At 45.8% G+C, this 24252-nt stretch overlaps 1 protein-coding gene across 2 annotated transcripts in view; it reads left to right on the forward strand.

Moving 5' to 3' along the window:
• Nucleotides 1–23979, forward strand: part of Adamts17 (ADAM metallopeptidase with thrombospondin type 1 motif 17) — a 335608-nt gene extending 311629 nt beyond the window's left edge. The window contains exons 22-24 of one of the 2 annotated variants that reach the window (XM_045144993.1): nucleotides 18676–18853; nucleotides 21155–21347; nucleotides 21708–23979. In XM_045144993.1, coding sequence (XP_045000928.1) covers nucleotides 18676–18853; nucleotides 21155–21321 — 345 coding nt within the window. In that variant the 3' untranslated portion in view covers nucleotides 21322–21347; nucleotides 21708–23979. Of the gene's footprint in view, nucleotides 1–18675; nucleotides 18854–21154 lie in introns of both variants that reach the window. The other variant, XM_045144992.1, reaches the window with a different exon arrangement.
• Nucleotides 23980–24252: the final 273 nt, after the last annotated feature.

The following is a 24252-nucleotide window of genomic DNA, read 5'->3' on the forward strand; positions in this document are numbered from 1 at the left end:
TCCATATCAATGCCAGGCATGCATCTATGAATAGTCCCAGAACTAGGGAGGTGGAAACAGACAGATCCCCAAGGCAAGCTGGCTAGCTACACTATGCAGATCAGTGAGCTCTGGTTTCAGGGAGAGACCATATCCCAATGAATAAGGTGGAAAATAATAGAGGAAGACAACTAATGTTGATCTCTGGCCTCCACACGCATGCAGCCACATACTTTAAAACACGCGTGCACATTGCACATATACACAGGCAAAAGAAAAGAGAGAGAGAGAGAAATTCAACCAGCAGGTTGTCTTGAGACCCCTGAGCAACTTCCCCAGTGTGGCTTTAAAGCAGAGAGTGGGTTTGTTTCCTAATGACCCTGGCAACTGAAAACCTCTTTGCCATTTCTCCTGGCCTCTCCACTTAAAGGCTGCTGATTGGTGACCTGCGAGCAATTGGAATCTGCTTAGCCTACACAGTATCTTAAATATTTCAGAATTGGTTGCTATTGTGTGTGTGTGTATGCATGTGCATATGTGAGCATAATGTGTGTGCAGGTCTGTGTGCACATGCATGTGGAGGCCAACATCAACCTTGGATGTCTTCCTTAGTTGCTCTCCATTTTATTTTTAAGACGGGATCACTCCCCGATTCTGTCCACTCCTCAACCCCCAACACCTATAAACCTACCCCCAACAATACACTCCCTCCATGGGGGCATTAATTTCCAAATCTCCACCAGCTGGGAACCTAGCATTCAGAACACCTAAGTTTATGGGGGACACCTGAATCTAACTACCACAGACAGGATCACTCCCTGATTCTGTCCACTCCACAGCTCTCTCTTCTGTTGCCATCAGTGAGGATGGGGTGTGCACCCCCCCATACAGATGTAGACATCTACATGATTGTTTTCCCTCTCTTGCTTCTTTGGACAAGAAAGATGAATAATGCTCCTCATGGCCCCCTGTCCTTACTCTCGGCAACTAGGACCATGGGAGTGAGTTCCCTGGTGTTTTCTCTTGGTCAGACTGCTGCATCTGCAAAACTTCTGTGTCAGCTCTGCCATCCAGCTTTGCATATAGTGCTCGTGTTCCACATGGGACCACTGTGTCCTAAAACCAATCACTGTGGACTGTCTTCCTATATCCCACGGCACACAAGTTGCCTAGAAGGAAAGTGGACCAACCATTGATTCTCTGGACTATCCAAGTGTCTTCATATCCATGAGTCCTCCTAGTTGTCTGGAGGCAAGACCTTTAGCATCCAGTGCAGAGAACAGGCTGGGCAGGGGCTTGGCAAATTTCTGTGGCTGATCTCAGAAGGCATGCCATTCAGCCAATGTAGTCTCAAGTCACTTTGATCCAGTACTGTTGAGAGAAATGAGCCTGTCCCAGAGAGGTGATGGACAGGCCTGGCCACACACCTGCAGGTGCTGTCGCCACGGTAGCACCCACCAACTTGGGTGATAGTGCCAGGACCAGCTGGGCTCCTCAGCACTCAGGGTCTGGGTGAGACGGGGCAGGCACCCTCCTCAGCATTCTGACCCCATAAATAGTGAAACCCTCACCAGGGTCATTTATAAGGGACACACTTAATATTCCCTTCACTTCCAGGAACATTGTCATTACTCTGGTACATTTGAAACCTGGCTTGCAGCTGCCTTCCTCTGGGCCTATTAGATCTGTCCTGAAAATTGTGCAAATCATTGTTTGTGCCCTCTAAATGCAGAGCCTGTATATTCAACCTTAGGGGAGGGGTCACTTAAAACAGAGAGGAAGAAACACCAATTCTTTCTCAAAGAACATGACTTCTAATCAAAAGCTGAAATGTCTCCAATTCAAGACCACAGACATTCATTTCCACTACAACAGTGAGATTTTTCCCATGACAAATAAATTAATCTGAAAAGAGTGTTATCCCTCCAACCAAAAAGATCAAAATGACCATAAGGAATAGAGTCCCATGACCTCACCAATAAACAGAGCTGTGCCATGTGCAGGGCAGCTACAAGAAGCTTCTCTGCCCCTTGCCGCTTCGGAGCCTGTGCTTGTGTTGGTGGGGCTGTGTTGCCGTGGACCTGTGACTAAGTCACCGCATCTCAGCCAGCACTGCCTGAGCTGCTGTCCTGTGATGGGCCCCGTGTTCACCCCACGGGTATGGGAGTGGACAGCAACCCCCATCTGGGTGAAGATGCCCAGCAGGAGGAGGATATGGTAACCGCCAGTAGGCAGCATGAAGTTGGCTTGGTGGGACCCCAAGAGCCTCTGCCTGGGAGAACCACAAATGAGGTAGTAGAAGGTAATGTTTATTTGGGGGAATTCTGTGATACTATTTTTTTTTATTTTTATTTATTTGAGAGAGAGAGAAAAAAATAGCCTGGGTGGGCCAGGGCACCCTACCACAGCAACGAACGAACTCCAGATACATGTGCTTCTTTGTGTGTGTGACTATATATATGTGGGTACTGGGAACTTGAACCCAGGCCAACAGGCTTTACAAGGGGCATCTTTTTTCTCATATTTTTAATTATTTGCAGAGAGAGAGAGAGAATGGTCACACCAGGGCCTCTAGCCAGTGCAGACCAACTCCAAGCATATGTGCCACTTTGTGCATCTGGCTTTACATGGGTAGTAAGGAATCAAACCTGGGTTGTTAGGCTTTGGAGGCAAGTGCTTTAACTGCTAAGCCATCTTTCTAGCCCATAAGAAGCATCTTTAACCACTGGACCATCTCCAGCCTGACACCACTATTTTGGAATTTACAAAGTATTTTCATTTCTTATAATTTAATTTATTTTTTATTGACAAGTTCCATAACTGCAGACAGTAAACCATAGTAATTCCCTCCCTCCCCCCACTTTCCGCTATGGAACTCTACTGTCCGTCATGTGACCTCACTTGACCCTCATTACCTTCTACCCCAGGTTTACAGATGAAAAAACAGGACCAAAGTCACTGCTGGCATGTACGTGTCGGCAGAATTCCCTGGGTACTTATGGCTGCACTGCTGCCAGGAGTGGGAAAGATGGGATGGTGGCGAAGCTACGGCCCCAGGGGGAAGGAATGAGAACCACCCTTGTAGTCCTTTCCAGTGCTGTGCTCTGGGACTTCGCAGTCCCTGCAGATCATCAGCGTGTACATGGCTTTCTGGCTGCCTGGCTGTGAGTCCCAACCTAAATCTGGTACATCAGTTTGCAAACTCAGAGAAAAGGGGAGGCACGCGCAGCCAAGACTGCATGGAAGGAAGCGAGGGCTGAAGAGGAAAAGTATGTGAGTGTGTGCAGGCATGCGTGCTTCTAAGAAAGCATTTTCCTTCCATATCACACTTAGCACGAAGAGCGTGGGGACTTTCAGTATTGTTGAGATCAGCTATTTCAGGTTTCAACAGCTTTGTACTGCTCCTGCCAAGTCTGGGAAAAGCTGTCAGAAGTGCCTTTGAAGCACTTCTGACATTTCACCAGCCAAGCACCTTTCAGACACAAAGAGAGAATGGAGCTACTGTGTGGATTCCCTGTCTTTGCTATCCAGAATCTGCCCGAGGCAGGCTGGCTTTTGGATCCCCCAAGAGGTAGGGGAGGGGACCAGTGCCCCAAAAGTTCCTCCCTCTGTCTTTAACGGGGTGCTTAGGGTCCAGGAAACTCCTTGAACCCCAAGCCCTAGGTTCATTTCTAATTTTAATCAAAGAATCAAATTTTAAAAAGACTGAGAAGGTTAATTATTAAGTTATTATATTTATTTAGGGACGTACAGAGCCAAGGAAAGGCACCCACATGGCAAGAGATCTTATGTGGAGGTTCTGGAAAAACCATGGAAAGAAAAAGAAAAGTTCAAGGAGCTCCTGCTGTGTGGGGAGCTGAAGAGGGTAAAGGAGCCCATGTGAAGACTAAGGGCCGAGCCAGCCCAGCCCCAGCCAAGGGAAAAACTCACCACAGCTAAAGTTCCCAAGTGGTCAGAGAGGCTTCCCTCCCCTTGCAAATATATTTATAACCTTATATTGGTGGGCTGTCTTCCAGCTCAGGTAAACCTAAGGGAGAGCTGGTTGTTAGAGCTAGGGGCTGTCTCATGAAGAGGCTAGCCCTGACACCAAGTTCCAGGGGCTGAACTTGACCAACCACAACGTTTAAATCCTATGAAAGACCCCTTGCCCAGGAGGAGTCCTGGTTGTTTGTGGCAAAACAGGTCTAGGGAACCAGGCAAGACATGAGAAGTCAGATCATCTTTGATTTCTAGCAAGTGTGAACTTTTCTGCCTTTTCGAGGGATCCAGTCACCCTAACTGTACTCCATCGCATTCCCCCCTCTCATGAGAAGACACTCCAGGAGTGATGATGTCAGATCTTCAACTCCTTGTAGCTGAAAGGGGGTGTAGAAACATGGCAGTTAGAGAGTCTCTCCCACACAGGGGAGCTATTCTAAAGGACCTTGAAAACATATTGATGGGGTGCAGGAAGATAAGTCTTGTTGAAGAGAAAGAATAAAAGCAAAGAGTTAATGAGAAGTGAGAACACAGAAAACTGGTTGCCTTTGGGGTTTTCCTTCTTGCGGACTTGTAGGCCTTGAGGAGCATTTGAGAGAACCCAGGTAGATGGAGCTGGATTGTTTCAGGACCATGTGAGCATGAACTGGCTGAGATTTTCTTCCAGAGCTGTTCATCAAATGGCACAGTAGTATTTGACATGGCCTGAATCTGCTTCTGTATGGCTTGTAAAACAGACTAGATATTAGCAGAGCTATCAAGAAATATATAAGCAACATTTGAATATACCATATTTTGTATAATAGCCTTCCAGGGTGTGCTTTTTAAATTTGTCCTGGGGATATCCAGGGCTAAAGGTTAGTACTATAGTGCCATTGGGTGTCAGTAGGGGCTATACGATATGTTGTTGGCCTCAGGACCTATTTAACAATGTCTTGGAACAAGTTAGAAGATATTTATCATTGTTCCCAGTATAAGAAAGTCTTCTGAATTAAGCAACCCTTGGTCAGATTGAACCTATATGTGTGTGTGTGTGTGTGTGTGTGTGTGTGTGTGTGTGTGTGTGTGTGTATTAGATTTGAAAATAACCATTTGGATATCTATGGTTGTTTTTCTATTGTAGAATTAGAACTATTAGAGAGGGGGGCAATATGCCTTAAGGCCTTGTTTCTTTCCTCTTTTGGAAAGCTCTTGATATATTACTTAATAGGCCATTCCTATAGTATTTGAGGTATCCCCTTATCATTGGTTATACATTTCTCTCTGAGTGTTTAAGACCAAGCAGGTAGCCAAAATTTAACCAAGGATTAATTTTGGAGGTCACGAAAGGTGCTCCAAAGGAGACTTCGGGGACCCAGGTAGCCCTATAGCTTCTCCAATACTGATGGTGTCTTTTAGGATGAGTAAGGGCCATGCTGGCCAAATAATTTTCCCTTCTTTGGGAAGCCAGGAGAACTGATTTTTCCTCAGTTGTGACTCTCCTGTTTCAGACTGTACACTGATTGTTTGTTTGTTTGTTTGTTTGTTTGTTTGTTTGTTTGTTTCTGGGTCTCTGTACCCTTCCCGATCAGGAAGACAGTTGACCTACCATGGGGCCAGTGTAGAATGTCCCATCATCTCCAGTGGTCTCATGACCTAGAAGCAGTGGCCAAAATATTGGCCTTTTTAGCTCTGGTGAAACAACTGGTTTGGGCTTCTACGTAAGTTATTAGAGCACTTAGAAAGGAAGTTACACCAACCTTGAAGGGTAGAGATGTATAGCACATTTACTTACTGAAACCTAACCAGTTAAAGAATGACACCAATGTTTTAAGTTTGTTTTGTTTAATTTCTACATTTAGCTGCCTGTGATGGCATAGACCACATCTGCAGCATAGAAAGTAGTACATCTTATCCTTTGAATATCTAATGGCTGTAAATGCAGGAAAACCTCTTACCAGTCTTGAAAACAATACAAATCTAAACCAATGAATTTAAGCTATAAATTGTCAGCAAAAAGACAAGACAGTGTAAAGTATACCTGTGTGGGTACCAACTACCCAGAGAACATTGAGAATGGAACCACTGAGCTTGAAATTATGTTTCTCAGATGAGGACCATTGTTTAAGCATGAGGCTGTACCCTAAAACAGGAAATATGTCTTAAGAATCAATTTTGTTATAAGCACTGGGCTTGAGATGCCAGTAATGAGACAGTTACTTTACATATAGTAGAGCAGAATCTGGTCACTGTTGAGGTAAAATAGCTAAGCTCTAATACAACCCTTGGCAAATCTGTTTTGAAAAAGAAAACACTATTTGACAACCACTGTTTTTAGTTTAATCTTGGGTAGCAATTGATTTTATGTATAATAGGAATTTTTATTAACATAAAGCAATTTTGTGTCTTACCCATGACTTAATATTGATAAACCATAGGCAAACTATCCCAACATATTTACCTAATAGGAAGATAAAGTTATAATGACTAAATTAAATCACTTAAACCTAAGGGATTAAACCTAGAGATGACCATTTGATAGAATTAACATAAATAAAATAGGAGCTATCTTTATAGTCACAATGTCTTTGTTTATGAGTACCACATCTTTGGAAATTAAATACTTATACATGAACCTTTAGCTTAAAACTCAGATTCTCCAATAGTTAAAACTTTGATAAATAGAGGAACCTAATTTACTTTACTGAGAGTCTTAAAGTTTTTATATCCCTTAAACCATGAACAAATTGATGTTGTGAACTGCTAGACTCAGTTTCTCTACTGGTTAAAACATTGGCGTTGAGGGCTGGAGAGATGGCGTAGCAGTTAAGCACTTGCCTGTGAAGCCTAAGGACCCCAGTTTGAGGCTCGATTCCCCAGGACCCACGTTAGCCAGATGCACAAGGAGAGGTACACATCTGGAGTTCATTTGCAGTGGCTGGAGGCCCTGGCATGCCCGTTCTTTCTCTTCTCTTCTCTTCTCTTCTCTTCTCTTCTCTTCTCTTCTCTTCTCTTCTCTCTTCTCTTCTCTTCTCTTCTCTCTCTCTCCCCCCACTTTCTGTCTCTGTCTATTGCTCTCAAATAAATAAAAATTAAAAAAAAAAAAACCTTGGCATTGAGTAAACATATTTTAGATTTTATCCAGTTAAATGTTTCAATGAAGGGCCCTTCCCTGAGCAACCTTCATTACATAGTTAATTCCAGGTCAGCCTGGACCAGAGTGAGACACTACCATGAAAAAAAAAAAAAAAAGAGGAACTATAAAAAGAACCAAAGTTATATGCTGTTTGTCATTTCCTTTTCCTTGTCAGAGACAATTGGCCATTTTGTCTCTGGACAAGATCTGGGGGACACATGCTTTAACTTGAATAAGGTCTAAGATAAAGGGGGTGCCATCCCTTTTCCTAGAATCCAGTTTGTCATGACTTTAAATAGTATATAACAGTAAGCAAGAGCAAAAGGAAATGAGAGAGCAGAGAGCTAAGCATCCTGATATTCCTTGTCTTATTTTGAAGTTTTTTTTTTAACCTAGGAAATTTATTTTACCTATTTGTAATACATAAGTTGATAACATCCTATCTGTGTCTAACCTAGTTAGACCTCCAAAGAATATGAATTACATCTGAGCTTATGACTTTGTGACCTACCAAAGACATCACCTATGTCTAATGTAAGCTATACAAAATGTCTAGAGCCTCTTTAAGAATATGTAAACAGTTGAAAAAAAATCCTTAATTTTATGCATGGTGTTTGTCTATGTTTTGCCTGAAAATTAGCTTTTTGTTCCTTATAAAAGGAAATTAATTTTGGGCAAAATTTGGTCTTTTTAGATCTCCTGAATCCTTTCTACATATGCACACCTTCATCCACATATTTTAGCATTTTGATCTAAGTTCCACTCAAAAAGCATTTTTAATAAGAATTTTATGTCCAACATTAAAAATTTTCTTCCCAGTTCCTTAAGTCATATCATCTCAACCATAATTAACCTGTCTTTCTTATAAGACTATTAAGAGAGACTACACCTGTGGGTCACTGGATTCTCAGGGCCGTGGTTTCCCGAAGGCATCCAGGCAAGTGTGGTGAGCAGGGTCTGAGCGGCCTGAGCATGACGAAAGAACCACTTTCAGGAGGCATTCTTAGTGAACAGCTTGTTTTATTTTTCAGGGTAATGGTTGATAAGCAATTGAGAGCAGGAAGAGGGTCCTAAGGGGATCGGTGGGTTCAAAGGTTGCTAGCAGATGCCTACGGGATCCTCTCTCAAGCCCAAGACAAGGGGATTCAGAACATCCTATCCCACTGGCTTCCAATTAGCAACCAGAGATATTCTCCTCTGATATGCAGGAAACACCCCTCAAACCTTCAGGAATTATTACCAACCTCACCCCAGCTTCCACCCCACACTGATGGCCTCCAAACTTTCCCTGTCATAACAAGGCACGCTGACACCCAGCTGGCTTCGGACATTCATTCCAGCATGTGGGGAGTCAGGTGAGCTACATAGTGGCAGGAAGAGGGTCACAGGGGATGGGCTGTGTCAAGGGTGCTGGCTGATAAGGAGTTTCCTAGGCAACTGGCCAAAGATCACAGGGCCATGGGCAAAGCCTAAATCCAGGTGTGCTGGGCTTGGAGAGGGTGTGGCCTCCTGTAGCCCTGGGGATCCTTAGCTGTGCCTGGCATCTCAGGCCCCTCTCCTGAAGGCTCCAGCCTGTGCCTGGCAGTGCTCAACATACACCAAGTTGATTAATCTCATTGCTCATTGACAAAGAAGTAGTTTAACTTCAAAGAGTTAATGAACCATCTTATTATTGAAAATTTGTAGAGAAATAGCCTGAGCACAAATTTAAGATGCCATTATTTATGCCACCAAAAATCTCTACCTGACTACCAGACTCGTCTTATTATATATATAAGTTCTATATAACCCATTGATTTGAGACATCTCCTGCTAATAAACTCCATGAAATACATTTTTTTAAAGTTACAGGCCTATGAATACAGGCAAAACATAATGACTGTTTGGGGGATAATCTTGATCAATACCTCTGGCTAACACACTTGGAAATTATTTTAGTAACAGTAACTAAGGCAGGGCTGGACAGATGGCTCAGTGATTAAGGCACTTGCCTGTGAAGCCTGAGGACCTATGTTCAACTCTCTAAGTCCCACGTAAGCCAGACACAAGGTGACACAAGTACACGCACGAGGTGGCGCATGCACGTGCAGTTCAATTAGAGTAGCTGGAGGCCCTGGTGCACCAATTCTAACTCTCGTGTGCATGCATGCACATGCACATAAAAAAAGTGTACTGGGCTTGCCTGAGAGAGAGAGAGAAAGAAAGAAAGAAAGAAAGGAGGGAGGGAGGGAGGGAGGGAGGGAGGGAGGGAAGAAGAAAGGAAGGAAAGAAGAAAGGAGAAAGGAGGAAGGAAGGAAGGAAGGAGAAAGAAAAGGAAAGGAAAGAAAAATAACAACTAAGGCAAATTTTTGTTTTTGTCTTGAGGCAGGCTGTCCTGCAACTCAGGTCAGTTACATCCTCTTTTTAAGTAACAGGACATTAAAGTCTTTTAAAATACCTGGCAACTTATGAGCCACCACCTCATAGAGAATGTTGTTGTTTTCAGTAATCCTCTATATAGGTTGAAGTTGACCTAGAACATAAACTCAGTAATTTTATTTAGGATATTATATAATAAATTACGGCATGTTTATATAAAATGTTAGCTCACTGTAGGCTTTAGTTAAATCTGACCTTTAAAGACAAAAAAACAAAAAATTGAAATAAATCAAAGCAAACAAAAACATCAGGAGAGGGCTGGAAAGATGGCTTAGCAGTTAAGGCACTTGCCTGCGAAGCCTAAGGACCCATGTTTGACTCCCCAGATCTCATGTAAGCCAGACACATAAGGCGATGCATGTGCAAGGTTGAGCATGCACACAAGTTGGCACACCTGTCTGGAATTCAGTTGCAGTGACTGGAGGCCCTGGCATGCAAATTCTCTCTCCCACCCTCATTTTCTCTCATAAAAAAATAAAAATTTAAAAAAAAAAAAAAACAACTTCAGGAAAGATCTGTTGGACTATTTGGATTAGGAAAGCCATAATAAAGAAACCAAAAGGTGTCTATCAATAACACCTTATTTATTTAAAGCTTAAACAAAAGAGAAAATATCAGATACAATTATTTACAAGTTGTTTTTAATCATTAAGTAATTTGGAAAACATCAATTAAAATTATGTGCTAATTTTTACCAAGCAATTTAAGGTCAGGCTATCACATTGGAGCCTTGAATTGGTAATCCTCCTGTCTCAGCTTTCCAAGTAGCTAGGATAATAGGCAACCAGGCCTAGCTCATGTTACTTTCTATGATACCTGTATGAAGAAATGATTTACAGTAATGTAAAGGTATATTTGTCATAGAGCACTTTGGCAGAAAATCACGGCAGCTAGCGAGCACCATCAGGCATGTCTTTCCCGCTGTGTCCCTGTATTTCTTGAGAAACCGCTTGGTTATCTCCCCGACCCAGTTGTCACAGCTGCAGGCCTGTGTTAGAGACGTAGGCCTGTTGAAGAAACCTTTCCAGCCAAGCGCCTAAGCCTGGGGCTTGGCTGGGCCAGTTTCAGTCTCCCCCTCGTTGAGGTGGCCTGCAGTTTCGGGTTGGCGGCCCACTCCATTCCAGAGGTGTGGCCTCATGTCTCCAATGGAACTGGGCAGAGCAGAGGACGGTGCTGCAGGAGGGGCAGAGCCCAGGACAGGAGTTGAAGCTCCATCCTCCTACCCCCTACAGCCAACCATGTGTCTTGTGGCAGTGGCTTGTAATATAAAAAGGGAAAAAGAAAACCTAGAAGCCATTCTGGCCCACCACCTTTGGTTCCTGAACCACCATGTGGCCATGAGGCCGCTCCTCGGCTCTGCAGAACAAGCCCCCAAGCTCTGGAGGAATTCAGCTCTGTTAAGCCCAGCTGGGGGTCAGCGAAGCTCAACCAAGTGGATCTTCCTTCAAAAGTTGTCACCTTTAGAGAAGAGCCCCACCTGGCGCCATCCCAGTTTGGCCTCAGAAAACAGCGCACATTTCAGCCAGGCTCACAGTCCCAGCAGGGTGGAGCAGGGCCACTGGAGAAGCCAATGTGTGGCCTGGTGAGGAGAGGCTGTGGCGTAGAGTCCTACGCAGGCAGACAGGGAGGTCCGTCGGCCTGTCTGGCCACTGCCAATGCCACACACCGATTGTTCCCCTCAGCTCAGCCAGTGGTAGTGGATCTTAACCTCCAGCAAGAAGAGAAAGCAAACCAGTTTGCCCACAAGTGGAGGGAAGCAGTAGAAATGCTCCAAGTCATGCTCATAGCCGGAAAATGTGCTTCCCATTTTCTCCCAGAATATAATAATTTTATCATAATTTTCCTTCTCAAGGTAGTTCCTTCATGGTCACCAACTATAACAGGGTACTCAGGTCCAGAAAAATCCTTGAACTCCAAACCCTAGGTTTGTTTCTAATTTTAATCAAAGAATCAAATATAAAAGACTGATAAGGAGAATCATTAAATTATTATATTATTTTGGGATATACAGAGCCAAGGAAAGGCACCCACATGGCTAGAGATCCCACATGGAAGGCCTGGAAAAACCATGGAAAGAAAAGAGAGAAAAGAAAGTTCAGGGAGTCCTTGAAATGTGGGGAGCTAAAGGGGGTAAAGGAGCCTATGAGGAGAGTAAGGGCTGGGCCAGCCCAGGGAAAACCTCGCCCACAGCTGGAAGTTCCCAAGTAGCCAGAGACCATTAAAATGGTGGGCTGTCTTCCAGCTTAGGTCAACCAGAGGGTCAGCTGGTTGGTTAGGGTTAGGGGCTGTCTCAAGAAAAGGTTAGCCTTGAGGCCAAGTTCCAGGGGCTGAACTTGACCAACCACAATGTTTAAATCCTATGAAAGACCTCCCTCCCAGGAGAGTTCCTGGTTGTGGAAAAGCAGGTCAAGGGAACCAGGCAAGACCTAGAAGTCAGATCATCTTTGATTTCTAGCGAGTGCAAACTGTCCTGCCCTTTTTACCTTCAGGGGTCCAGTCATTCTAACTGTACTTAAACCCAGTCAGCTCCAGTATAGGCAGGAAGACCAGCGTGGGCCCTTTCTACCAGAAGCAGAGCTCCCTTAGGATGGCATTCTCCCCATGAGATTCTTACTGTCTCCTTTAGCTAATCCTGCAAACATCCCATTGGGATCTAGTGCTTATAGTCCTGGTTGTAGCAGGAGAGAAAAGGAAAGGAATCCCCGGTGTCTTGTAAGGTGTCATGGGGGAGGGCCCAGGCAGCAGTGGCCTGGCTGCTCCCTGCTGGGTTGGTGTGGCCATGGAGGCAGGGCCTGGGGAGCATACTCTGACACCCACCTGCCTTTCTCCCTGCATCCCCTGCAGATACACTTTTTGAGCACCTAGTCTGTTCCAAGCACTGTCCCGGCCACAGTGGTTCCTAGTATAAGAACTAACTAGAACATCTAAGCCAGGCACCAGGTGGACCTGCAGAAGATGGGCTCGGTTCTATGACTACTGCTGCTATGGTTGTTAGAAGTATTGTTTTTCAAAAGAAGCCAAAGGCAGAGTCTTATTCACATGGGTCTGAGAAACAGTGGGGCTTTCCTCCTCTTTTGCAGGGAACTCTATTACCTAGAGGGAATCTCTGTCTCATAGTCTCACATTTACTTTGTAATTTACACCAAAGCATTGAATCTCCCACTTCCCTCTGTTGGTCTGAACCCTTTTATTTTCCTGGTGGTGCTGTCAGGAGGAACCTCACACAGGCTAGACAAGCGCTCTTCCACTTGGCTGCAACTCCAGCCCCATAAAATGTTTGTCACTATTGCTCTTCCAGGCACCTCTACCCCAGTGTCTTTGATTCTCCCTTCCTATCAAGGGAGGGGCCACAGAAGGGTGCAGGGACTCCCAGGTCATCAGGCAGGGACAGCAGGAAGGGGTGTGATAGCTTACTTCAGGCTGTCTGGCTGGGAGCTTTCTGATGAATTTATGACCGCCTCACTCCTGTCTCAGTTAACTGAGCCTGGAGAAGCCCTGTTAAATGCTGATGGAATGAGCCACTTGGAAAAAAAAGTGCTCATCCATGAGAGAGCCCTCAAACAAGACCTGATCTGTTTGCTTAGGTTGTAAAAGCCTGAAAAAATGGCTTCACAGTGAGGCTTGGGGCAAAATTCGATGCTCTCAGGAGATACTCTCTTCTTATCACTGTTTAATTAAAGCTGGGGCCCTGGGAGGCCTCAGAGATGGAATTCACTGAGAGTGCCTGTCTGTAAGGCAAGAGAGTCAGCTCGGGTCCCAGGAGGGTGCTGTGCAAAAGCAGCCCTCCAAACTTTGGAATTATTTTGTCTTTAAGGCCAAGGCAGCCTCGATTTGTACTCCTGGGGATCTAGCTGCTTGGGATCCAGTCCTTGCCTGCCTGCAGAGGGCCTGGTGACAGCAGAGGAGCCCAGGAGAGCGGCAGAGGAAGCCAGGCACTCAGTGTACATCTCCGGTTCCAGGCCTTCCTGGCCTGCTCCTTTCACTTAGCCATGCCTTTGCTCTTGTGAATTACAACAGCACTTTCATGCTTGTTGAAGACTATCCCAGACCCCTATAGGCTACAGGATACAGGCATCTCCTACCACTGCCCCAGTGCTCTGCACCCCAACAGCCTTCCCAACAAAGCTCTGGTCAACAGCATTTGCTGTGTGGAGTTTAGCTAGGCTTAGGCCCAGTATCATCTCTACTCAAATGAAAATGCCACCAGTTTGGAAGGTAGGCCACCAGCTGCTTGCACCAAAAGGTTGTCAGTGGAATTTGGATTTACACCTTTCCTAGGTAATCAAATGCAGACCCTATTTTTGTCTCATTGGGGCTGTGGCGAGTAATGAAAACAGACACTCCTGTTGAACAACTTTGGAGACCCCATTCTAAGAACTCATAGAAAGGTGAAAGTGCTAATAATGGACATGGGCACCCAGTGTTTGGTTTCCTGGCTTCTAATCAGAGACCCATCCAGGGCAACATCTAATTCATATGGTAAATGTTGGCCTGTGGGATGAAACAGCTGGGTCCTATCCTTTAACCTTTCACTGACTGTAATGGATAATTTTGGGGTTCTGGGGTGCTTCCTAGAACCCCAAGTCCTGTGTCTGTATCTGAAAAATAACCAATGAATTGACAGTTCCAGACTTAAGAAAAATGATTTTTTAAATACCACATGTTATTCAGATAAAGGGCTGAGGAAGGGAAGATTGGGGGAGAAGGGAAGTACCCAGTGCAGTCCAGGAATCCATGTAAATGAACATGGATTTCAACAACAAAAATGTGAAAAGGGATTTAAAAAGAGGCGCATGCTTTCAAACAGATTAAAAGTGAAGACAGTAATAAAAAGAAAAAATCATCCCTTCCCACCCTGGCAGGTCAGATTGGGTGAAAATGGCAAAGGCTTAATCCCGCAAGGGAAGCAGGCAGGGCGAGATGAGATAGGCCAGGACCTCTGGGATAGGCATGATGAGGGTGTGGTAGAGGATTATCCTTAGGTCCCTCCCTTTAAAGGGTCATCCTGATCTGGCCTAGTCCAAGAAAACTACCTGCCCACCTTGGAACCCCCCCCCACATGATCTTAGGCAAGACCCTCCCCTCTCTCAAGCTCAGTGGCCAATGTCAATCTGAGTGTGTTGCAGAAGGTCCCACGTTGCTGTGGAATCCCGAGAGGAAGCTCAGGAGAGGCACAGTCCCTCCAACTGCACACTGCAGATGGCATGGGTGCTGCTACCCATTCTTAGTGAATGAAACCAAAACTTGCAGTCTTCAGAGTCCCTCTGGGTCCATCTACTGCTGCAGGTGCCATAGCTGATGTCCAAGTAAAGATCTGTGTTGCTGTGTGTCAGCACTTATATCCCTCTTTACAAAAGCAGGCCTCACCCACATCAAACAGTCCCAAAAATAAGATTCAGGGTTTTTGTTTTGTTTTGTTTTTCAAAGTAGGGTTTCACTCTAGCCCAGGCTGACCTGGAATTCACTATGTAGTCTCAGGGTGGCCTTCAACTCATTGCAATCCTCCTACCTCTGCCTCCCAAGTGCTGGGATTAAAGGTAATTCCACTTTCTCAGGAATCAGGGTATGTTCACAATTATATGAACAATTTATGTATCACAACCTATCATGGTAATGATGTCTTCCACAGATGAGTCACATGTCTACTGAAAATAAGCAACTTGTTAATGCAGCTACTTATTAACTCAGTTACTTACAATTGTACCTCAGAAGGACATCTGTCTGCACACACACCACCCTGAATGCACCCAATCTTGTCTAGAAAGACAGCTGATTTTAGGCATCATAATATTGCTTTACTCTAGAATTGGACCTCATGAAATTGCTGCCTTGGTCTGGTCAAACAGTGTTTCTGTATGGTGCAACCTGGTATTTGTCACATCAATGCCATCATCTCTAGCTCCTAAGACGCATGCGCCTCGCCAGCTGGCTTCACTGGGGTCTTGCCCTTGTGAGTAAGTGTGCAGCTCCAGAGGCGTTCCTGTACAGCACAGTTCTGCATTTCATGGCACTGCAGTGATGCAGTTTCTCTCTGCGCTGGTCTGACTGCCCAGCCTTGGAGTGACCTTCCACGTCATCCACCTTGTTTGAGTGGACTCACTCTCAACCTCTTATGAGATTGCTTTCTATTGTGATCTTCAAACCCCTTTAAGTTACACCATGCTTTTTTCAAATAGAAAATCCTATCTTTAGGAAAACACAGCTAACTTTTTTTTTTTGGTCTTTTCTGTATTTATTAACCCCTGGGCTATCTTCATAAGATCCATAATGAACGCTGGTTGAGGTCATCCAAGTGAGTGGCATTTTCACAAACAGTACTTTGACTGCAACATAATTAAGAGTACTCCTCACTGCCCCTGGACTCTAAGAGGTTTTGTTCTCACATAAACAGTATTATTTTGATGGGAAGTCGTCCCCCTTCCATCGGAGCATACCTGTCACCCATATGTAAACTCCATAGTCAAGGTTGCAGCTGGATGTCATTCTGGCTTGATTATCCATAGCTGGATATAAATATACAATGACTTCATAGGGAGAAAAAAGCTCTTTGCATTCTCCACACGACACTGTGTGGAAACACAGGTTGAGTTAGAGGCTCTCTGTTTCAGTTACCTACTGCTACCACCTGGAGAACTATAAACAGTGACATCCATGGCCTCCCCTACAGTTGGATTTTGTTCGTTTGTTTGTTTAGGATATCAAGATTTTTTTAAAGCTCACCAGGTAAAACCCCATGCAGCAGATGCTCGCTTCCTCCAAAACACCTCACCCCTGGCAAAAGTCACATTATTAAAGCGCCTGTTCCATGTTCAAGGTTTTTCTCCTCATGTGACTTTAGCCACTACCCTCAGCACTCTTCAGATCTCCATGTGCCCCAGTGCAGATTCCTGAGATGAGGAGAGAACCCAGAAATCTGCAATAAGGATGCACAGTGAATTCTCCAGGCCCTAAGCAGCCTCTGACAGGGAATTTGGGATATGCCAAGCCTGGGGGGCCAGTCAGCCTTGCATGTCAGAGAGAGAACACAGGCTGGTTTGAACATGCTGGGGGCCCCTCCTGGGAACTGCTTGTGGCTTCCTACCTCTTCTGTGATTTGAAGATGGGACCCTTTCAAAGCAACATTCCATTGGAATGTTTACCTTAAAAAAGTGAAAACCCCAACATGATCCTGCTTGTTAGCGAAGACTGCAGAGGGATTCCCCTGCTTGCTCACAGAAGCCTTTTGAAAGAGAGTAGCCAATGCCCACCTGAGCGCAGTGATACCACCAAGGCCTTCCTTTGAGCCTGTAACTCCTCAAAGCTCCCAGAAAGGCCCCTGGAGCATAATCTGTGGGTCAGGCCCCAGGCAGAGGACGCTAGGAAGCACTCATTCAAACAGCACCTTGCTTTCTCACCACATGCAGCCTTCCAGGGATAGGGCTGTTCCTCTTCATCCCAGGCACCATTATTAACTCCAGCTGGGCTATTGTGCACAACCTGGGTCATATTAAAGTTTTGCAGAGTCCTATCATAACCCTATAAATCAGGGGCATGTGTAGACTGGGGACACCAGATGGAGAAGGTACACACGTGGCTGTGGTTCTCTACTTGGGAGGAGACCAACTTGGTGTGGAGACCGTTCCAAGAGCTCTGGATAGAGTGAGCAAGGGCCAAGAAGCTCATTGAGCAGGGTTAGGGAAGAGGACATAGCAACCTGGCAGCTTCTTACTGAGATCTATAGTCCTACTCCACTTTGCAGAAAATCAGAAACATTCCATTAGGGAACTTGGTCCTTGCAGAACATCATGGAGAGAGTATATACAAACCTAGATCACCAAGGCTAGTCTCTGCACTTGGTCTCTTCATGTAACCCTAAATACAAGTTGTGGAGGGCTGTTTAAGACAGCGCTTGTGACAGTTTTATAAGGAGGAGTATACTCTAAATCAACCATGAAAAGGATCGTGTATAGTAAACACATAGCCAGTGTTTCATACCAGTGATATCATTTATTTATCAATATCAAGTACTTTGTGTTGCATGTAGTTCTGTGTGCTGTGGTTTTCAAGAAGTGGTGGGGCACTAGGTGTTTATACTGGCATCACCAGCAACACAGGATTAATGTGCTGTAATATTACAATAGCTACAACAGCATGAAGTGATGTGAATTTTTCAGCTCCATTAGAATCTCATGGACCATCATATGCTTCCCATCATTGACTAACATGTCATGATGTGGTTCTTGACTATATTTTTAAAACATGAAGAGAAGCAGGAGCAAAACAGTCCAAGACTAGAGAGCTCCTTGATCCACTCCTTGGGAACTGGGGACCACCTTAACCTGATAGAGCAAAAACTTTGCCTCCTGCTGCCAGGGATGTGAGGGCTGGAGAGATGGGTAAGTGGTTAAGGTGCTTGCTTGCAATACCTAATGACCTGGGTTCAGTTCCTCAGTATCCACATAAAGTGAGATGAACAAAGTGATATGTGCATCTGGTGTTCATTTGCAGTGGCTAAAGGCCCTGGCATGCCCATATTCTCTCCACCCCCACCACTTGAAAGTAAATAAAATATTTTTTAGAAAAAGAAATCACCACTACTTGCCTCAAAGGCTACTACTCCATGACTCAGATATACGTATGAGGAAGGTTTCACTTTTATTTACTTATTTTGAAGCCAGCTCTACTCATTAATGACTCCCCTGCATGTCTAGCACTGGGCAAAGGTTAGGCAAGAAGACAGAGCCCCTCTTGGGCAGCACTGGGCCACTTGCCCACTGTCTCAGGAACTACAAAGCCCTGGTCTCCTCTTGGAGCCGAGGCAGAACGTGAACTACAAGCCAGATGAAGTCATATTGTTGCGTGTCTTAGCTCCGGCTACCATCACAAAATTCCAGACTGGGTGACTTGAATAACATTTAGTTAACACAGTTCTGGAGGCTACATATCCAAGATATAGGTTTCTGTAGCCTCTCCTTCCTCTACAAGAGGGTAGGGAGTCATGTGCTTTGGGGGACACCCACATGCCATCTATACTTCTCATAAAAGCAGCCTTTGTCAGGCAGCCAGGATCCTTGCCCTGATGGCACTGTGGGCATATAGGAACTGCATGCTGGAACCAAGCCCAGGAGCAGCTACACGTCAGCCATTATCTGAGCTCCACAAGTCCACGTCAGACCCCCAGCTTGGGCTGTCCTTTTCTCTGGCAGTGCTCATCCACCTGTGGGAAGGGGCTTCAGTCACGTGTGGTGCAGTGCATGCATAAGGTCACCGGGCGTCACGGCAGCGAGTGTCCCACTCTCTCAAAGCCAGCAGCCTACAGACAGTGCCACCAGGAGGTCTGCAATGACAAGATCAATGTGAACACCATCACCTCCCCCCGCCTAGGTGAGTACTTCCCCTGGCCCTAGTTTCTGACACCATGTCCCCTGGCCTGTGAGTCCCTGCTGGTAGTAGAGTGCTTGTTGGAAGCCAGAAAGACATCGTCTTGGAGCCCTAGGCCAGGTCTATAGAAGGTAAGAGCATTCAGAGATGGAATTCCATTCATTGCCAAGAAAGTGACACCTGGGTCATTAGAGCATCTCCCTCAGTCCCTCTCCCAGCACAGTAGGGTGTTTCTGGAACACCTGCCCTGGGGAGAGTCCAGCTACCACCTAGGGCTCAGATGAGAGACCAAAGTACAATTGCACCAAAACCAGTTTTAGTTTAACACTGAGTTTCTTGGGGTTACCCTCAGAGAAGGGTGAGGGGCTGATTATGACAAAGGCAGCTGCATCACAGGAGAGCCCACCCCAGCATCTCGCAAGCACACCATAGGGCTTGTGGGTACCTCCTCTGTCCACTGGTGGGTGAGTCTCCACACACTATTGAGCTTGCACGCAGCTCAGCTGGGCAGGTGGGAGAGTGGCACACAGCACTACCTGCAGGCAGCCTGGCTGCTCCAAACGTGGTTCCTTTTCCTCCCTTAGGGGAGGGATCTTGCAGCCTTTTTCCCAGACTTGTTGATGTCTTAAGTCTCCTGACCTTCCCTCCTCCCCATGCCCAGGAGGGAACGTTTCCACCACTACACAGCACAGGTCAGAGTCTGCGGTCAACAGTTATTTACCATCCCTGTAACCCTGGGGTGTGGTCATGTGACCTTTTAAGTTTCAGCTGTCCCAGACTTGACCTCCTAGGTGTCCAGAGCCTCCATCTTCCCCTGAGGAAGGAATGTTTTAGTTCCCAGGAATTTGCTGTGCAACACCTGTCAAGACTTTTCTGTTGGAGGAGGGGGAAGAGGGGTGTTTCTTTCTGGAAAAGGAGAGATTCAACAGGCCCTGGTGATGATGCATGTCTCCTCCTTAGGTGGTCCCTGGATGTGCACACAGGCATGGTGCAGAGCTTACAGATTTTGTGTGAGCAGTTAGACCCTCAGTGCTGAGAAATTGACTTTCTACCTGTCCATGGCTCAGAGCAATGGAAGGATAACAAGAGAAGGACATTCACTATCTATATAAGGATTCCTCTTAACAAGTTCTGCTTTTCCAAATAGAACTCCCCTCCCGGTGTAGGGGGGAGGACTAGAGATGGAGCTCAGTTAGTAAAAAACTTTCCTTGCTAGGTGTGGAGGCGCACACCTTTAATCCCAGCACTTGGGAGGCAGAGGTAGGAGGATCGCCTTGAATTCAAGGCCAGCCTGAGACTACGTAGTGAATTCCAGGTTAGCCTGGGCTAGAGTGAGTCCCTGCCTCAAAAAATAAAAAAAAAAATAAAATTAAAAAAGCTTTCCTAAGCATGCTTGAACGAAGCCCTGGGTTTGACACTCAGAACTGCATAAACCAGTCATAATGGCACCAGCCTATAATCCTAGCACTCAGGAGGTAGAGGAAGGAGAACCAGAAGTTCAAGATCATGCTTAGTTTCATGGGGAGTTTGAGAGACATGAGACCCTGTTTCAAAATAAAGAGATTGGGGGGTAAAAAGAGAAGTTAAGGGAGAAGGAGGGAAGGAGAGAGGGAGGGAGGGAAAGAGGGAAAGAAGGAAGGAAGGAAGGAAGGAAGGAAGGAAGGAAGGAAGGAAGGAAGGAAGGAAGGAAGGAAGGAAGGAAGGGTCAGTCCCTAGGAAATATGGTGGTACTCAAGTCTATCTCCCTAACAAATTCATGAAGGGTCTCTGTAAGCAACTCTATTTGGGGTAGGGGAAAGCCTTTGAACTTGCAGAGGTGACTAGATTTGACAAGCATGAACTCAGTATCTTCCAGGGATCACTTGTAAGCAAGACTTTCTGTCCATTACCCAGACCCTGAAGGAGACATGGACTACCTATGTGTACTTTGACACCATGCTTTTGTGGATTCTTTGATGTCCACAGCTCCATGTCACTCTGTTTTATAAATGCCAACAGAAATGTTATGCTCTGTGACAACCAGTGAATGCCATCACACTCAGGAAAAAGGTGGCCAGTGCCCTCTGCTATGAAAAGGTAGCCAGACCACCATGCTCAAGTGACTGTGTTAGAGAGAGAGTCGAATCTTTAGCAGAAAGTGACAATTACTGTGCTCTGGGAGGGACATAGTCCATCAGTCCATGCAAGGCTGATGTGCAGGAGAGTGAGGGAACCCCACATGACCACAGGTCAGTCCATGGCACTGGTCATGCCATTCCCATAGTTTCCCTAACCCCAGGCATTCTCTTTAAACTGTTCTCTTAGCTGCTCTGACCTACAAATGCACACGTGACCAGTGGACGGTGTATTGCCGGGTTATCCGAGAGAAGGATCTCTGCCAGGACATGCGGTGGTACCAGCGCTGCTGCCAAACCTGTAGGGACTTCTATGCAAACAAGATGAGCCAGCCACCTTCACCACCAAGCTCATGACACCCGACCCCATGCTGGGACTCAAGGTATGAGGCCTGACATTTAGTGAGTGGAGAACATCTACCCTTCCCAAAAGCAACCAGGCCTATAGCTTCCTGAAGCACTCCTCTGTGCCCCCAGCAAGGCTGTCTCAAGAATCTATTCACAAGGGGCTTGTGAGTGGACTTGTCATGGCCATTAGTGCTTTGTCCATAATATGTTATAATCAGTTACTAGATGGCTTCCTGCCATAAGGAGAAAACACAAGCATCACAAGACAAATAACTCCAAAAGTTCCATGTACCTCAAAGGGGGACAACTGGAGAGAGAAGGGGGGGAGGGAAAGAAACAAACACATATTGTTTGGTGCTTTTGTCCTAGCTTCCTTGTGACATTTGAATTCCTAGGACTTGATGTATCTTGGTGGGAATGTCCTGAAAATGAAACATCCTGTATTAGAAGAGGTTATCCTGAAAGCCATCAGTGCCACAGCTGGAAGGAGGGGTGTGGACCAGCCTCTGCGAATGGCTTTTCTGGAGAGGGCTGGGCTGCCAGAGTTGGCACTCTCCTTCATCTGCCTTCCCAGGATCATAAGAATCAAGACTTCAGCTCTCTGCCCATCTCTTACAACATATTCTCAACATCCTAGGCCTTGCCTAGTAAGACTTGTTCCCAAGAGTTTAAATCTGAAGAGAACAACAAAAATATTGATGCCACACAGTTCTGCCCATCACCCATGTGGGGATAACATTCCACACAGGCTGGGTTTGAAGAGGCATCTGTTTTTCAGAACTCTCCTATAAAAACAGGAGGGCTTTTCTTCAAGGTGCTGTGAAACTAGACATATGCTCATGTGGCAATGGCATGGCCTCCTGATATGAAGGTGCACTCACAAGCTCTTGCTCCACTTCCTGGGGCATCCACTCTACACAGCACTCCATAAAGCTTTGCACCTTACACCTACTTCAGCTTGGACAAATAGTTCTCCATTGACCTTGTCCTTTCATCTGAAGTTAAGATTGAATTTAGGACATCTGAGGACAGGGCTCAGTCCTGGGGATGTACAGGGAAAAGTCTGACTGGCATCTGAACACAAGGCAGTTCTCCTCCAGTCTGTTGTGCCAGGCCCTATAGAGGAACACCACCCGGCTGAAATCACTGTATGTCCTAACCTAGACCTCATGGGACCTTAATCATTGCAGCTGTCGTCATTAACCCACCGTGGCATGGCAAGGATGAGGCTCAGAAGGATAAAAGTCCTTCCTTCTTCCATCCACTCACCCCTCCCCCACCCTCATCACAGAACTCTTCCATCTCCAGAAGCCCGGAGAAGTGACCAGTGGCCTCTTTGAGAGCACAGTAGATGGCAGGCCCCACCATCTCAGGAGACTGGATTTGCTTGCCATCTTGGTGGGTGGTTCATGACTGCTTGTGTCCTGAAAATTTTCCATGAAAAGCCCATCTTCTCCTCCCTGGTTTCCAGACAGATGCTCTCACACGGGCCAGTTTCCATGGAATCATTTCCAAGTACTTCTTGACTTATTGGTGCTGTTTCTGTCTTTGTTTCTTTGGTTGCTCTTTTCTAAACTTTTCACTAGTTCATGACAGAGAAGTGGTAGGGATGGCAGGACATTTGTTTGGTTCCATTCGAATCGACAAGGAGCGTTGAGAAACCTCCTTAGGTGCTCTGAGAGAATGTCAGGATGAAGTAGATCACCTGCACAGTAACAAGCTAGCTGTCACCCCAGGCCTGTGCAAAACACTGTGCTCCCAAGCTGAGGCCTGGCCACTAGCAGATCCCCCATCCTGCTTCCAACAAATCCACAGATTTCAGGGATCTGAGTGCAGATCAATTTTTACCGGCCCAACATGCACTATTAGTTCACCAAAAAAATTTTTGGAACCAAAAAGTAGACCTGGGGCAACTAGCTATGGCTGCCACTCAGCTTTCCTTGCTGGTCCTCAGGGGTCTACCCAGGCCAAGCAAGCATGAGCACATGCACATGCCCATGGGTGGACCCTTTCCCTGGTACTGCTGACCCACCCCTGACCAGCCCACAGGACTTCTGCAGGAGCCCCATGCCCTCAGAATAGACATAGTTGATTGCATTAGTATTAAGCAGCTCAGTGTTTCCCCATGTACCTGAGAGCTTCCTGAGCTCTCTTAGCACATGCTGGCATTGTCACTTTGAAATCCACCAGCCTGCCTCTGGTTAGGGCGTCAGCCATGAGACCATGATAACTTTTGTTCCACTTTGCACAGAGCTGTTGAGGCTCTATATGATCACAACAGTGGTGTTTCTGTGTAAACCCTGCACTGTCAATCAAGTACTGTACCTTTGTGATTACACAGATGTGTTATTCACTAGCGTCTCACAATCTTATGGTGCTATTCTTATTGGTGCAAAAATGAACTTTTCTCAGTTCACTGTGGCTTGATCTATCAGAACACAGGAACACATTGCTGTTTTCCATTTCAAAGTCAAATGTATATATTTCCCACTAGTTACCTTACATTATGTACTGTACCCATGGTATTTTTTGTTTTACTTTTTGGTGCTGGTTATGAAAGAAAAAAAAAGAACAGAAGACAAACATCAGATGCCATTATACATGAAAAATTAATCATTTCATTGGAAGCAAGTTGAACGTGTGTAATAAAATGTTTTTCCATAACAATTTTAAGCTGTCTGTGACGTCCAAGACAAAAAAGCCAGTCCTCTAAGGCTGACTGGGGGGGACTGTGTCCTTCTTCCCTCCTATGGTGGTAGCCAGGCCCACCTAGGAGTTGGCTGCTGGGAGTGGTGGTCCACAGACCACAGCTGTGTTTGGAGTTGCTGGTAAATGTGATGCTGGTGAAGGGCTGTGTCTCCCCAAGCGATTGTTAACAAATCATTAAGTCCTGGGCCTTATCCCTGGGTGGTTGCAAAACACTGGATGGGGACATGAAGG

The sequence above is a fragment of the Jaculus jaculus genome, chromosome 3, assembly GCF_020740685.1.
Source record: "Jaculus jaculus isolate mJacJac1 chromosome 3, mJacJac1.mat.Y.cur, whole genome shotgun sequence".
NCBI lineage: Eukaryota > Metazoa > Chordata > Mammalia > Rodentia > Dipodidae > Jaculus > Jaculus jaculus.